The 16,248-nt window shown below is 40.1% G+C and overlaps 1 protein-coding gene across 2 annotated transcripts in view; it reads left to right on the forward strand.

Moving 5' to 3' along the window:
• Positions 1 to 8,361: 8,361 nt before the first annotated feature.
• The window catches only part of ABCD3 (ATP binding cassette subfamily D member 3), a 50,289-nt gene continuing 42,402 nt past the window's right edge, over positions 8,362 to 16,248 (forward strand). For both annotated transcript variants that reach the window (XM_058176116.1, XM_058176115.1), the window contains exon 1: positions 8,362 to 8,636. In XM_058176116.1, coding sequence (XP_058032099.1) covers positions 8,512 to 8,636 — 125 coding nt within the window. In that variant the 5' untranslated portion in view covers positions 8,362 to 8,511. The remainder of the gene's footprint in view (positions 8,637 to 16,248) is intronic.

Consider the following 16,248-nt stretch of genomic DNA (forward strand, 5'->3'; position numbering starts at 1 on the left):
GACGGTTTTAATTTTTGGCCATCCTTTGAATATGTATTTTAATTGTTATTTTAATTTTGTATATTATTGTTTTAATCTGGCTGTATACCGCCCTGAGTCCTTCGGGAGAAGGGCGGTATAAAAATCTAAATAATAAATAAATAAATAAATAAATAAAGTACTAAAATAGTCTATCACATTTGTTCTTTATATTATGCCATTCTCAAATGTGATTATTCCTTTGTCTTCCCACTCTCTCTCTGCTAAAGAGTTACAACTCAAATGTCCAAGCAGTTCTGTTTACATTACTGACTTGGCTTCAACTTTTAATGTTTATTCCATCTTCTTTCCCAATCTTTTTGCCTTTTAAGGGCCCCAGCCCCATCTAGTAGCTTATTCTCAATTCAAATAGCTAGTTTCAGCTCCCATAGCAGCTGAAATTCCCTAAAGATTAAGAGGTACAAAAACTGAAGTTGAATAAGGCATTCAGATCTTTAGATATCTTATGAACTACTGAACAAAAAATATAGAGAGAAAATAAATTAGTATTCAGAGAAAACACTTGGAGAATCCTAAATGAAAAGACAAAGAAAAGCAAATGTACTGAAATATCTTAATTTGAGGATATGGTTTATGTCAGTGCTGAAATGTAAAATTTGCTACTACTGGTTCTGTGGGTGTGGCTTGGGGTGTAATGTAACTAGGTGGATGTGGCCACCTTTTTTTTTACTTTTAAAAGCATTTTTTCTATTTTTGGCCGAAGAGGTTGTAAACAATGCTTTTAAAAGCCTCTGACGATCAGTAACTCAGCTGAAGAGGTTGTAGAAAAAATACTTTTAAAGGCTCTGACGATCCCAGCTGAGCTGCATGATTATTAGAGGTGGTTTTTTTTTACTTTTAAAAGTATTTTTTTGGCTGAAGGAAAAAATGCTTTTAAAAGTAAAAAAAAACAACCTCTGATGATTGCGGGATTCAGCTGGGGATGGGGGTGGGCAGGGATTTTTGCTACCGGTTCTCTGAACCACCCACCACCATCTCTACTGGGTTGGGCGATCCAGTCCAAACCAGGAGCATTTCACCCCTGGTTTATGTACAACACTACTGACCTTCTAAAGCAATGCTATCCTGTTTCCCCCCAAATAAGACATCTCCTGATAATAAGCCCAATCGGCCAAACACTTATTTCAGTGTCAAAAAATATAAGACAGGGTCTTATTTTTGGGGAAACACGGTATATGCTAATTAAGACCATAAAATTAATTATAGCAGGATCCTAGGATGCAAAACATATCAAGCTTAGTGGGGGTTTGAGCAATAAACATCACTCAACAAGTTTTGAAATCTTGGAGTAAACGTGTATATTTCCTGCTAAACAAGATTAACCACTTAATTCAATTACTAATTTTTTCTAAACTAAAACGAAAAAACACCTGTAGGACAAATGAAACTTCCTATGACCAAAACCTGACTGAAGTACAAGCAGGATTTCATAAAGGAAGAGGAACATGTGATCATATGGCCAATCTATGTTGGATGATGGAAAAAGCAAAGGAATACCAAAAAGACTCTACGTGTGCTTCATTGACTACACAAAAGTCTTCAACTGTAACAAGCTCTGAAAATGCCTCAAAGAACTGGGAATATCACCATAACACATCTGGCTCAAAATGGCTCAGAATTGGAAAAGGCATTCAGCAAGGTTGTCATCTATTCAAAATCATCCAAATATTATTCAAAATGTACACAGAAATAGTTATGAGAAATGCATATTTGGAGAAATCTACCACTGTGGTTAAAATTGGCAGTAGGAATATCAACAACCTCTGATACGCAGATGATACAACATTATTCACGGAAAACAAAGAAGATCTACAGTGGCTAATCCTGAGAAGTTGAATATGAAAGTGAAAAATTTGGACTGATCTTAACATCAAGAACACAAAGATAATGATGACTGCAGAGAACATACAGGTCAGAGTATAGATGGAAAATGAGAATTCGTCTTTCTGGCTCTAAAATTGACCAATATGGTGACTGCAGTCCTGAAATCAGAGGTCATATAGCACTTGGAAGAACTGCGATGTCCAGCATGAATAACATCTGGAAGAATAAAGATATCAGCCTACCAATCAAATGCAGATTAGTCAATACAATAATTTTTCCTATTGCTGCAAAACCTGGATTTTGAAAAAGGCAAATAGGAGAAGGGTAAGTACCTTTGAGTAATGATGCTTAGAGACCACTATTACACGTTCTATGAATTGCAAAAATCATAAGTCCTAGACCAGGGATGTCAAACTCAATTTAATTGAGGGCCGTATCAGGGTTGTGTTTGACCTCGGAGAGCTGGGGTAGGTATGGCCAGGATTGGTGTGGCCAGTTCAATGTCACTCATGTCGGGGGTTGAGTGTGGTGGCCCAAGCGCTCTACCAGCGAAAACGGGCTCCTGAGCTCCGTTTTCGGCTGTGATGGCCTCCTGCAACCCTCTGCAGCAAAGACAGAGCTCGGAGACCCAAGCTCCATTATCGCTGGCAGAAGCACTGTAGGACAGTCCTTCACTGTCTCCAGGGCAGCCCTGCGGGCCAGATCTAAACACCTCATGGGCCAGAGCTGGCCCATGGGCCTTGAGTTTGACACCCCTGTCCTAGACTAAATCTTACCAAAAATATCACTCAATGTTGTGACCGAGGCCCAAGTAGTGATTACCAAACACAATTAGTCCTGAACAAATATATTTTATCAAAACAGCTGAGAATTAATCCATTCTCAGCTTAGTCCAAAACAAATTCTTCATAAACAGTCCTGCAACCTTATCACCAACCTTTGTTGTCTTTGGCAACCTGCCAAAGGCTTTTCTTGGCAAAACCCCCACAAAGTTCAAGAGATGCTGACAAGAAGCAATGGAATCAACGTTGCTTTTCTACAAAAGACCCAATGGCTTGTTGCTGCTCTTTTAAGGCTTATGGGAGCGACCAATCATCTTCTAGCCTTACTCCCAAGTCGTCCTTTTTGCTTCAGCTGCTCTTGCCTTCTGGCAGCTCTTCGCATGCATGCACTAGAAACAGGCTCCTCCTGTTCCTCTGCCTCTCTGCTTTCCTCCTCTGGAGGCTCCAGAGTCTGTGCATCGCTCCCAGATGGCCCTGGCAACATCTCTTCCCCTGACTCCAGGACTGGCCCATTGTGCTCCCCAGCCTCCTCACTGTCTGACTTTGCTGCCAGGTCTGCTGGTGGATCACAACACTCAAAGTCAAGATCTCCAAAAGAAGGTTATCATACTTTGGCCATGTCATGTGAACTGAGACTCACTTGAAAAGTCAATCATGCAGGGAGTGATCAGTGGAAAAAGGAGAAGGGTATTCGTTGGCTGGACATTATAAAGGATGACACTGGGATGACCATGGTAGATCTGAAGGAGGCAATGCGAGGCAGAGGGCATGAAGAGTGCTGATTCATAAGGGTAGCCAAGGGTCAGACACAACTGAATGGCTGACGATGATGGCAAAACTTGATGTTATATACTTTTAAGGTATTGATGTAAAGTATTTGTACAGCTAGATGGTGGAACCAACCAAAGCTAATTTCAAAAGCCTAAATGAAGTCAGATCTATTTAGTATTTCTACCAGAATCCACCAGAAATTCCAAGTAATGTAAACTAAACTAAGAAGCCAAAAAACATCATGGAATAAAACAGGGCAAATCATTCCAATATTATAATCTCTCCCAAAAAAACTAATATTCAATAAAACTGAAAGCTGTTACAACTTATGATGTTCTTCTTAAATTCCATCTCAGTACAGGTAGTCGACTTACAACAATTCATTTAGTGACCGTTCAAAATTACAATGGCACTGAAAAAAGTGATTTATGACCATTTTTCACACTTATGACCATTTCAGCATCGCCATGATCATGAGATTTACATGTGCTTGACAACCGGTTCATATTTATGACGACTGTAGTGTCTCAGGATCATGTGATCATCTTCTGGGACGGTATGACAAGCAAAGTCAATGGGGAAACCAAATTCATTTAACAACTTTGTTACTAATTTAACAACTGCAATGATTCACTTAACAAGTGTGACAAGAAAAGTCATAAAATGGGGGCAAAACTCACTTAACAAATTTCTCTTAGCAACAAAAATTCCTCGCTCAATGTAGACATACGTTGAGGACTACTGTACAGTTACAAATTACAGATGGAGGCCTTTAACGTATTTTTTTTTTACCTCTACCCCTGACATATTTTGTTTTACATCCAGCTTTAAGAATATTTTGAGAATCAGGAAAGCTTGTTTACAACTTTGTGAAATTTTGGTCCTACATATTAAAAGTTCTAACCTAATGTACTTTTGATTATTATTATTTTTTTGGGGGGGGAGATTTTATTAATTAAATATATATGCCACTCATCTCACTATTGAAGCCACTCTGGCCAGTTTTGTTTCAGATTATGGGTTCACTTGGCCACCAAAATGAAAGATGAAGAAAAGTGTATTGAGGACATCATATAATGGGTGAAATGGTCCATGACAGGGCAACAATTCTGAGTCAGTTGAAATGGGCATTAATAAATAATTAAACAATTTTTGACCCAAGGTAACTCAAATGGGTTTTCTACAGAATGTATCCAAAATCCATGACTCCTGAGGGAACGAAATTTTGGAAAGTTATGGCTGCTTCAATGCTATTGGCTGCTGCTTTACTACTGGGCTGCTGTGATCATGTGATCTTTATTTTCAACATTCCGTGATATTTTCCCAGCCAGTCTTGCGATCCCTCCCTCTGTCTCCCACCCAGGAGCAGTCATTTATCTGCTTGCTGGGAAAATGAGGGGAAGGGGATTTCCAATGCTCCGTTCAGCTCCCTGCTCCATATGGAAACTCAATGGGGAAGCCAGCAGGAAGTCAGAAATAATTCCTGCTCCCACTGTATTTTTTCCTATCCTTGGTCATGTTTCTCTGTTCAGGCAAAGAAATACCTTTGAAACGATCACTCAATGGGATATAGGGATATAGACAGATAGACACACAGACATAATGTACAAAATATGTCTATGTGTCTATCTGTCGGCCTGTCTGTCTATCAACTCAAAGCAGCAAACATATTTAATACTCCTGCTTCCTACTCTCTTCACAAGAAGCCTGTGAGGTGAGAGCTGAGTGAGTGACTGGTCAAAAATCACGACACCAAACTGTCTGCCTTAGTAAAGGCAGCCTTCAGCTTATGACTGTTTGCTTAATGACACTTCAAACTATTGATGTTCTGAGAAAGTGTGTTTTATGGCCTGCAAAGCACTTTCTGTTGCAAAATGTCACATTCCCCTCCTTGGGCACGTGATCACAATCTGAGTGCTTGGCAGCCTGTTTGCATGTATGACTGGTTGCCAAGCCCCCACAATCATGTAAACGCCATTTGCTATTTTTTTCTTTCTTGCAGGCCAGCCCAGAAAGTCAATGGGGAAGTCGGCAGGGAAGGTTGCAAGCTGCTGCTTTCTATTGAGAACTTCCTCTCAACTCTGGGGTCTGGCTCAAAAAGTCCTGTGCAAAAACCAGCATAAGTGCAATTGAAATCCTTCAACACTAAACTCTTTCAGCCAACCCACAGAGAAGAGAGGGAGTTGAAATTCAGGTAGGGTTTTTAATCCCTGAGTGGAGTGCCAACGCAGCCAAATAAAGAGTGCAAGGCACTTCAGAAGTGTGCAAGGAGGCCAGGCGCAGGTTGTGCACTTAGTATCTCTCTCCACTCAACTGAAAATCTGTTGATTTTCACTCAACTGAAAATCTGTTGACTGAAAATCCTGCTAGAATTTTAGCAGGGAGGATTTTCAGCTCCTGAGTGGAGAGACACTTATATGCCACCTGCACCAGGCCTCCCAGAATCTCCTCACACACACACACCCCTCACCAATGCCCCATGCTACTCACATGGAGCTCTGTCTACTTAATGACCTGCAAGATCACTTAGCAACCACAACTGGAAATGCAGTTGTTGAGCAAAGCAATCATATGATATCTTGCTTAATAAGTATTTTAGTCAACCATTGAGATTCTGGTGTTAACCGTGGTCATAATTCAAGAACTACCTGTACTTTATTTCAGAACCTACTGAAAAAGCATTTTTTGTACTCCTGAGGTAGCAAAGGTAATACAGGACATCTAGAGCCTCCATTCACATTTTGCAAAAACACACATATGCCTCTAGGAACACACTGAAATGACAGTGGAATTAAATGTGCAAGCTACTCTGATTAACTGTAGCGAGCCACTAGAAAGATTTTTCGCCTTAATAGATTTTTCTATTAAAGTCTGCAAGGTCACAATTAGAAGAGACGGTAATCTCTTCTTGTTGCCCCAAAAATCTCCAGGCAGAGAAGGGGAACAGCACTGGCTGCTTCTGGAGGAACAGGTAGTCCCCGACTTACAACAATTCATTTAGTGACCATTTGAAGTTACAGTGGCACTGAAAAAATGACATGATTTTTTCACACTTTATGACCATTGTAGCAACCCCATGGTCATGTGACATACATTCAGCGGCTTGACAATTGGCTCATATTTATGACGGTTTCAGTGTCCCAGGCTCATCTTTTCAGTGTCGGCCACCTTATAATATGTTGGTTTTAATTTCTTTTAATATTTATACTGTGATTTTTTACTTGGCTGTACACCGCCCTGAGTCCTTCGGGAGAAGGGCGGTATAAAAATTGAATAAAATAAATAAATAAATCTTTTGCGACCTTCTGACAAGCAAAGTCAATGAGGAAGCCAGATTCACTAAACAATCGTGTTACTAATTTAACGATTGCACTTAAGAAATAGTGGCAAGAAAAGTCGTAAAATGGGGCAAAACTCACAACAAATTTCTCACTTAGAAACAGACATTTCGGGCTCAATTGGGGTTGTAATTCGAGGTCTAACTGTATAACTTGTTCCTCTTTGAGATCTTTCTTTGATGACATTTTAATCCTAGAGCTCATGTTTTTGTTCTTTATTTTTACAGCTACAGCGGTAGACACATAACAAAAGGGAATCGTGCAATAAAAGCTGCCACCTATATATACAGAATACAGGTAATCCTCGACTTACAACTCTTGTTTTGACACCTGTTCTTGAAACAAAGGTCTTTCTGACTTTTAGTTGAGCGGTCTTGCCAAGAAGTTGAGACTCTAGAAAGAGTGCAGAGAAGAGCAACAAAAGTGATTAGGGGACTGGAAGCTAAAATATATGAAGAACGGTTACAGGAACTGGGTATTTATTTATTTATTAAATATGTCTAGTTTAATGAAAATTATGGGTATGTCTAGTTTAATGAAAAGGACTAGGGGAGACATGATAGCAGTGTTCCAATATCTCAAGGGTTGCCACAAAGAAGAGGGAGTCAAACTATTCTCCAAAGCACCTGAGGGTAAAACAAGAAGCAATGGGTGGAAACTAACCAAGGAGAGAAGCAACTTAGAACTAAGATATTTCCTGACAGTTAGAACAATTAATAAGTGGAACAATTTGCCTCCAGAAATTGTGAATGCTCCAACAACACTGGAAAAATTTAAGAAAATGTTGGATAACCATTTGTTTGAAATGGTGTAGGGTTTCCTGCCTGGGCAGGGGGTTGGACTAGAAGGCCTCCAAGGCCCCTTCGAACTCTGTTGTTGTTGTTGTTGTTGTTGTTGTTGTTGTTGTTGTTGTTGTTGTTGTTATTATTATTATTATTATTATTATTATAGACGTGTCTTGCTATTGCCTCAAAGGTGCTTTTTCAAGAGGCAACTGGACTTTCTGGTTTTTCTTTGAAGATGTTTTGCTTCTCATCCAAGAAGCTTCTTCAACTCTGGATGAGAAGCGAAACGCCTTCAAAGGAAAATCAATAGTCCAGTTGCCTCTTGGGGAAAAAAGAGACCTTTGGGGACAACCATGATCCGGATCAGGGGTCTCCAACCTTGGCAACTTGAAGACTTGTGGACTTCAACTCCCAGAATTCCTCAGCCAGCAAAGCTGGCTGAGGAATTCTGGGAGTTGAAGTCCACAAGTCTTCAAGTTGCCAAGGTTGGAGACCCCTGATCTGGATGACTGAGAATCTCTATAGACAAAGCTATTGCTTTGTTCCGGGATGTTTTGAGGACTTCTCAAGTCTAGCTTCGAAGCCGGGGATTCCCTGCTTGGTTTTCCATTCCAATATCACCACCTTCCTTTCCAGTCCACGGCCGTTCGTGGGTATCTAAGCTCACTCACACGCAAGCAAGCGCCTCTATTGTAGTGAATTCCCTCCCCTCTCTCTCTCCTTCGCCCGGCCTTGGCGATTTCGGCGCTCTCTGCTTGAGGCTGCCAACCGCTCAGGCTCGGCTGCCGGGTGAGGAGGAGCCAAGGCGGGGTTGCCAGAAAGAGGGCAAGGCCCGAGCCTTCTCCGTTGCCGGCAGACGCCACCTTTTTTTCCCGACGTCCTTCTTTGCGGCGAGCCCTGTCCCTCCGGTCGGCAGCCGCCGCTTCGCCGCTTGGGGTTGCGCTCGCCCTTCTTCGTTCTTGCTGCGCCGCCATGGCCGTCTACAGCAAGTTCCTCACCGCGCGCTACTCCACCATGGCCGGCACCGCCGCTGCCGCCTGCGCCTTGCTCTGCCTGCTCAGCAAGCGGCGGAAAGCAGCCGCTGCCGCCTTGCACGGGTCAGTGACGGGGATCGGGGTGGTGGTGGTGGTGGTGGTGGTGGGGCGGCCGGCTGGCTGGCTGGCCCGGGTCTGGGCTGCGATCGCGATGCCGGGCGACAGGCTGGCTTCTCCAGGGTACAAGGTCACCCGAGGTAGGCCGGGTTGGGTTGGGATGGATGATCTTCCCCTTTCCTCCAGTTACCTAAGAGCCAGTTCCAGCTCGGAAGCTGGTAGGAAAGTCTGAAAGGGATTTCGCAATTGACAGAGGTCAACAAAAAGCACCGCTGAGCTGCCGAGCCTTGCGAAAACAGGTGGATGTTCAGCAGGTGTGCCTTTTTTCAACGGGGGCGGGGGGCGGGGGGGGGAGGCACTGTCTGGTCTTGGAAAGCTTCCTCTTCCTTCAACCCAACTCTTGTCCCTTCCAAACTCTTGATCTCGTCCTGCATGCTTGGAACGGTGTGGGGTCACCAAAGGATCCCAGGCCATCTTGGGGCTGCCCTTTGTGATGAGAGCGCACTCCAAACCTTTATCCGGAGGGTCTCCTATTATGTCTTTCTGATATTTGAAACCCAGTTAATTGGAAAACATCAACAGTGGATGCAAGGTTTTAAGGACGACTTCGCAATGTTCCAAGATTCGTATGGCGTCCAAGTTTTAAGATAAATCGAAGCTTATGATATCCGTCTTGGACTTACAGTGACTTGCTTGCTAAGTGGCACTGGTGCTTTGCTCTGTCTTTTGATTCCAGAAATATAGTTGACAGCCGTTCTTCTTCGTTAGGAGAAAGGAATTGTACTACTTCAAAAATGTATATTATTTTAATCGTACAATCATAATAATTATCCTTCACAATATGCTCAGTGGCTCTTATACAAAAGATCTAATTGACACAAACTGCAGACTGTCCTATATGAAACATGATGTATGCATGGACCCGTGGAGAAAAAAAAAAAACTCCTGTAAAAGTTGAATCTTCTGAAGTGGAGTTAACAAATAGCGTTATTGTTCAGCTTGTAAGATTCCCTGTTGAAACACTGCACTGTGGGTAAACCTATTATTGCTGGTATGTACACTACTGTGCAAGCCTTAGTCCACCATTAGATTTGTTGTAGCAATTATACAATGACAATTTATAATTATATCTCACTCTCCTTATACCAGAAAATACAGTATTCAAAAGCAGGAAATAGCAGAAGAAACAACTCCCATAGGTTAAAGGGGCAAGTATTTAGTGTGACCTCTCCTTAAACTTGAGCAATAGCAGTCACCTGGCTCCTGTAAACCTAAATGGAATGGAGCCATACATACTGCCAAGTAGGCCACCTGTATGTGTTCTAGTATTTCATGCCAAAATGACAACTGTGCAAAAAATGCAGGCACATGTTGTATGAGTGTAATTCATTGGAAGCTTGCTAATAAGACCAACTTTCAATAACATCATTCCAGTCAAAATGCCAAAGTTCAGGAATTTGACAGACATAAAATTATTCTTTTGCATCAGTGAAACCACTCAAAGGGAAATCAACAAACAAGCTGGATATTCGGGATGTGGAATTCAAGACTGAAAAATAATTATGGACAGTCATTAAAACGGCTACAGATAAAATAAAATCAAATGACCTTTTTGCATACTATTATATAGCTTTCGGATTTGTAGCTGTGATAACTGAGGCTAAAATAATAGTTTGTGTACTTTTAAAAAATTTTTTAGCACTCAAACAATTTTAAAGATTTGTAGGTTGGTACTGCCAGAATTAAAATAATTAGGCAACAATTAGTTTAGTTTGTCTTCATACAAGCAAATTGAGTTTTTACATGAGCTGAACATATACACATACACAACACACATTATATGCTGCCAGAACTAAGGAAAGCAGTTTATCCAATTGACAAATCCAATAGCTATTTTATTTTCAGTGTAACCTTAGACCTTGATCCTGCGTTTGTTTTCCTGAAATTCTATTTAATTGTTAAATGATCTATTATGCTCCTTTGATTTGGCAACAAGTTTTGTGTATTTTATAAATTACCTGACAAGCTGCTCAATAGTATATACATACTAATGCATGTTGCCTTTATTGAAATGCAACCTTCTTTAGTTAGTTATTTAGAACCGTTATAGAGCTGTTCATTTTAAAGCCAAACTCTGGCTTTGCATATATTGGTTTATGAAAACATAAACCAATATAGCAGACAACAAAAACAAAATAATTTTTAAAAGCTCCAGGGCAACACGTACACTTCCCTGATGCAATGTCCAACATTCTCTTCCCAACACTAGAGGGAAATGCCAGGTCTCATCACTTTCCTGGGAGTTAAAAGGATGGGGGCCTGTTGGATCATTATTCCATAAGGCAGTGCTGGCAATGGAGAAGGCACATTTCCCAGGACCTATAAGATGGTAATGTTTAAGGGAAGGGACTGGGACTGTGCCCACGCTATCTGCTTTGGTGGAATGAGTACATTCAGGGAGTGGCAGTACTGTGGGTGACCTGGCCTCATGCCATGTAGGATTTTAAAGATGATAATCAGCAACTTAATTGGACCCAGAAAGAAATTGGGAGCCACCAGAGCTCATGTCACAGGGATGTAATATGGGTCAACTTACAGATGCCCAGCTCTGTGGACCCAGCTGCCCTTTGGATCAGGTAGTCCCATGTAGGTTCATTGCAGTAATCCAAAGGAAAGTGACCAAGATGGGCATTCAGGAAAGGGCATAATTGGTGCACGAGACAGCTTTGTGCAAAATCTCCCTAGCCACATCTGCCACTTATTACTTTTATAGTAAAAGTATATTTATATATTTATTTCATACTATGACATCCAGTGGTTCTCCAGTCACACAATGAACTCTTCTAATGCTGTCTCTTCAGCCTTTCAAATCTTTTCTGGTGAATTTTATTAGAATGAATATTCAAATAAATATAATTGATGGAAATTCCTATTAAATTAAATGACCTTTGGATGGTTAAATGACTATTCATGTTAAATGATTTAGGTAGTGAATTTTACTTGGTTAAAATGAATCTATCATCCTTCGTGTTCAAAGTTAATCTAGTAAAGTAAGCAACATTGCTGTATGTTCATACATTAAATTATAGTACCTACAGTATAACAGATGAGTATGTGGTGAAGAATAGGATTGTTAGAATTCTAGTGGAGGTATCATTACTGTTTTATTTGTATTGTTTCAGCATTGTGATAAATAAAATGCACCACAATGAACTGATATGCTCTCATCTTAAATGGAGTAACCCTTGAAATATATACAAGCAATTCTAATCAAAATTTTATTTGTGAAATTTTCTCTCCATCAATGGATTTGTGAACTCACTTTTGGAAATGTTTTGATATAAATGTTTCAATTTGGTAAACGATATATACTTTTATCCCAATAGGAATTGCACAGTGCAGCAGCAACAGGTTTTGATATTATCCCATGTACTATAGAAGGCTTTACACTAAAATAATATAAAACAGCATTTGGCAACCATAATTACTGGATATTGTAGGAGATAGGATTATGTTGCAAGGACAGATAGACTTCTTAACCTTTGTTCTACTGAGATGAATCATACTTGATTATTCATCTAAAGAAATAGTTGTGCCATAGTATATCCTTTTCAAAGGTAGTAGGAAGCTAAATGAAAATTAAGGGAAAACTATACGCAGAATAATAGTATTTGGAGTAGGAGTAGAGAAACTTCTTTTTTTTCAGATGTTACTGAATTAAGTTCCTGTTATTTACCTAGCTAACAAGTTTTAGAAAATCATAGTTCCCTCATTACAGATTTAGAAAGTGTCAGGTTGAATTCTTCAATGCTACTTTTTGAGGAATTCTTACACATTGCCACTAAGGAAAGGTATATTAACTTTACCTGTGATAAAATTCAGTCAAGGGGAAATAATTTTCCATTGCAAGGAAATTGATTGAAGCCAAACATAAATGCTTCCTTAAGTCAAAATTACTTCTATGACTACAGCAGTGTCCTCTAGTATCTGGAATCATTCATGTTTTATTCTTTTGGTGGATTCTCCCAAGTGAATATCATAGCACTTGACTAATGCAGAACACATAGAACTGTACTGGTTTGTTACAGTAGCTTTGCTCTCATTGTATAAAAGCACGAGGATGGATTTTGCAGTAAAATACTAAAAATAAAAAAGATAATTTATTTATGATAATAGAAAGGAAGCAACATTTCGTCTGACTATTGTAACACGGAACATGTCCTTCCCAGCAAGTCAATGAGTTACTTTTGAATCTTTGGAATTGTGATTGCTATTGATAATTAACAGCAAATAAGAAATGCCAGAAATGAATTTGGTCGGTATAGATCAGAGGTGGGTTTCAGCAGGTTCTGACCAGTTTTGGAGAACCAGTAGCGGAAAGTTTGAGTAGTTCGGAGAACCGGTAGTAAAAATTCTGACTGGCCCTGCCCCCATCTATTCTCTGCCTCCCAAGTCCCAGCTGATCAGGAGGAAATGGGGATTTTTTTTTTATTTTATTTTTTGTTTACATTTATACCCCGCCCTTCTCCGAAGACTCAGGGCGGCTTACAGTGTATAAGGCAATAGTCTCATTCTATTTGTATATTTTTACAAAGTCAACTTATTGCCCCCCCAACAATCTGGGTCCTCATTTTACCTACCTTATAAAGGATGGAAGGCTGAGTCAACCTTGGGCCAGGCTTGAACCTGCAGTAATTGCAGGCTTTGTGTTCTTAATAACAGGCTGTACCAGCCTGAGCTATCTGGCCCCTGGAGTGGGGTGGGAATGGAGATTTTACCGTATCCTTCCCCTGCCATGCCCACCATACAACACTCACCAAGCCATGCCACACCCACCAAGCCACACCCACAGAACCAGTAGTAAAAAAATTTGAAACCCACCACTGGTATAGATATATTTGCAAAAACGTCATTTTGTTCAGGTCTAGGATTATGAGCGGTTGTCAAGCTTCCTTTGAAGCAATGTGGATTGAAAACAGTTAATTGGTGTTTTAGAGCTTTTTTGTTTTGTTTTGCTTTAGCAATAGTTATTAGAAAAAAGTAAATCTGTTGCATGTTGCAATAAGAAAACTATATATAGGTGGCAAAATTCTGATCCACTTTCTCATCCTCTTTTCCTTCAAAAAGGAAAAGGAGGGTTGGCTTTTTGAAGGCATGGCTGCAGTTGTTGATTCTTTTTGTACTTGTTAGCTAGGCTTCTTATCAGTGTGAGAAATTACTCTCCCAGCTCTATCTTTTCAACACAGTGAAAGCAAATGCAGTTCCCCATTGGCAAAGAAGGGATCTGTTCTGATCTTGTGTGATATTTGAGCAGAACCTGGAAAAAGCACGGCAGGTGAAGGAGTTTCTTGTGTTTATCGATTAATCCTGTAGAATGAATAGAATAGAATTTTATTGGCCAAGTGTGATTGGACACACAAGGAATTTGTCTTGGTGCACATGCTCTCAGTGTACATAAAAGAAAAGATACGTTCGTCAAGGTTCATCCTTGATATTCCAAGACCTTGGTGGGTGGAGAGAAAAAGTAGTGACAGCAAAAAAAAAAAAAGTAGTCTGGCAGGATATTTTAAATCTTAGCTTCTTATGAAATGAAGGGGCTGTGAGAAGAACGTTGCCTTCAGATTGCCATCTGAAGAGTTACCTTAGAAGTCATTTCTTCATCACAGAGAATAATGAGAACTGGTGTGAGAACTTAGATGTCTTCTCTATTCTCATTCAAAGCAAAGAATAATAGCTTTTGTTGTCCCGTCTTCCAACGCTGTCGCTATTTATGGTGTCATTTAGGAATATCTTCTTATAGAAAGTTGCATTATTTATTCTGACCCAACATCCAGGTCCTATAAAACGGGTCCCCAACCTTGGCAACTTTAAGCCTGGTGGACTTCAACTCCCAGAATTCTGAGAGTTGAAGTCCTCCAGGCTTAAAGTTGCCAAGGTTGGAGACCCTTGCTATAAAAGGTTCTATTATTAAACTCTTGGATGAAATCTTGCCTTTCTTAGGATGTGTCCCAGGTCCTGGGATGGATCATACAATATAATTTTTAATATTTTTTTTTTTAAAAAGTGGTGAGTATAGCAATTAGATTAGTGTTAGTTTTTATTTTCTTGCTATGTCTTTTTTAATTTATTTGACAACCGTCTCTTTTTATCAGGTACGCCTGATTCGCCAGTTGCGCCCCTTTCTAGACCGGGATTCCTTATGCACAGTCACTCATGCTCTTGTCACTTCTCGCCTGGACTACTGCAATGCTCTCTACATGGGGCTCCCCTTGAAGAGCACCCGGAGGCTCCAGTTGGTCCAGAATGCGGCTGCGCGGATGATAGAGGGAGCCATAACCATAGAATTGCCTGATACTCATTCAGCGATAATTTACTTATCTGATTCTAAAATCCATCATGTAGTCAGTAAGCAGATTTAAAGAGATGAACCGTGCCAAAGGTAGCATAAGCAGGTTAGGAAATACATAGGCTCAGTGTCTGAACTACTTACGATCCCAATTGAACCCAAAATTTCATTGCTAAGTGAGACAGCTGGTAAGTGAATTTTGCCCCTTTCACATTTCTTGCCATAGTTGTTAAGTGAATCATAGCAGTTGTTAAATTAGTATCATGATTGTTAGGTGAATCTGTCTTCCCCATTGACTTTGCTTGTCAGAAGGATGCAAAAGAGGATCACATGACCCCAGGACACTGCAGCCGTCATAAATATGAGCCAGCTGCTAAGCAGCTAAATTTTAATCATGTGACCATAGAGATGTTGCAACGGTCATAAGTCTGAAAAAGGGTCATAAGTCACTTTTTTCAGTGATGTTGTAATTTCGAAAGGTCACTAAATAAACTGTTGTAAGTCAAGGACTATCTGTAGTGTCTGTCCCACACATACCTGTGCTACAAAATTTCATGTTTGTATTTAAAAGAAAGAAAATAAGAATTGAAAGGGTGAGTTGAGCATCACATTCTGAGCATGTGTGAGTTTATTGCATGTAAGACTGATACCCGGCTTCAAAAAAAGGAAGCATTATTTCGGAATTCTACTTTTGGAAAGCACCATAAAGGCCCCTTCTTGGAGGAGGACCCTTAAGTAGCTACAGCTGGATTAAAGAACAATAAAGCAAGAATATGTAATGATTACTTTTGCCCAAAAGTTGCATATTGCCTTAAAGTAGATTACCAGAAAGTTGTATTGCAAAGAACAACTGAAGCTAGAATAAATAGTTGGAGAAGGCTAGGAGGGGAACTAAATTTGATTTCACTTAAAGATTAAATTAACTACAATTAATCTGATTATTCCCTATACATGTAATACATATGAGAACTTTTGAAGGAGCTCTGGGAGATGGACCAAAGGAGTTTGAGGCCACATGCAGCCAGAAATGCCAGGTGCAATACTTGTATGATGGAGGAATTCCTCCTATTTGCAACTAAAAGCACATCATTGGCTACATTTAGAAGGAAAACAAAGATCAAAAGCTAATATAATAACAATTGAAGTACAGGTAGTTCTCAACTTAATGGCCACAACTGAGCCCAAATTTCCATTGTTAAGCAAGACAGTTGTTAAATGAGTTGTGTTCCATTTTATGACCTTTTTGCCATGGTTGTTAAGCCATCTGAAGTT

Source organism: Ahaetulla prasina, chromosome 3, assembly GCF_028640845.1.
Source record: "Ahaetulla prasina isolate Xishuangbanna chromosome 3, ASM2864084v1, whole genome shotgun sequence".
In the NCBI taxonomy this organism is placed as follows: domain Eukaryota; kingdom Metazoa; phylum Chordata; class Lepidosauria; order Squamata; family Colubridae; genus Ahaetulla; species Ahaetulla prasina.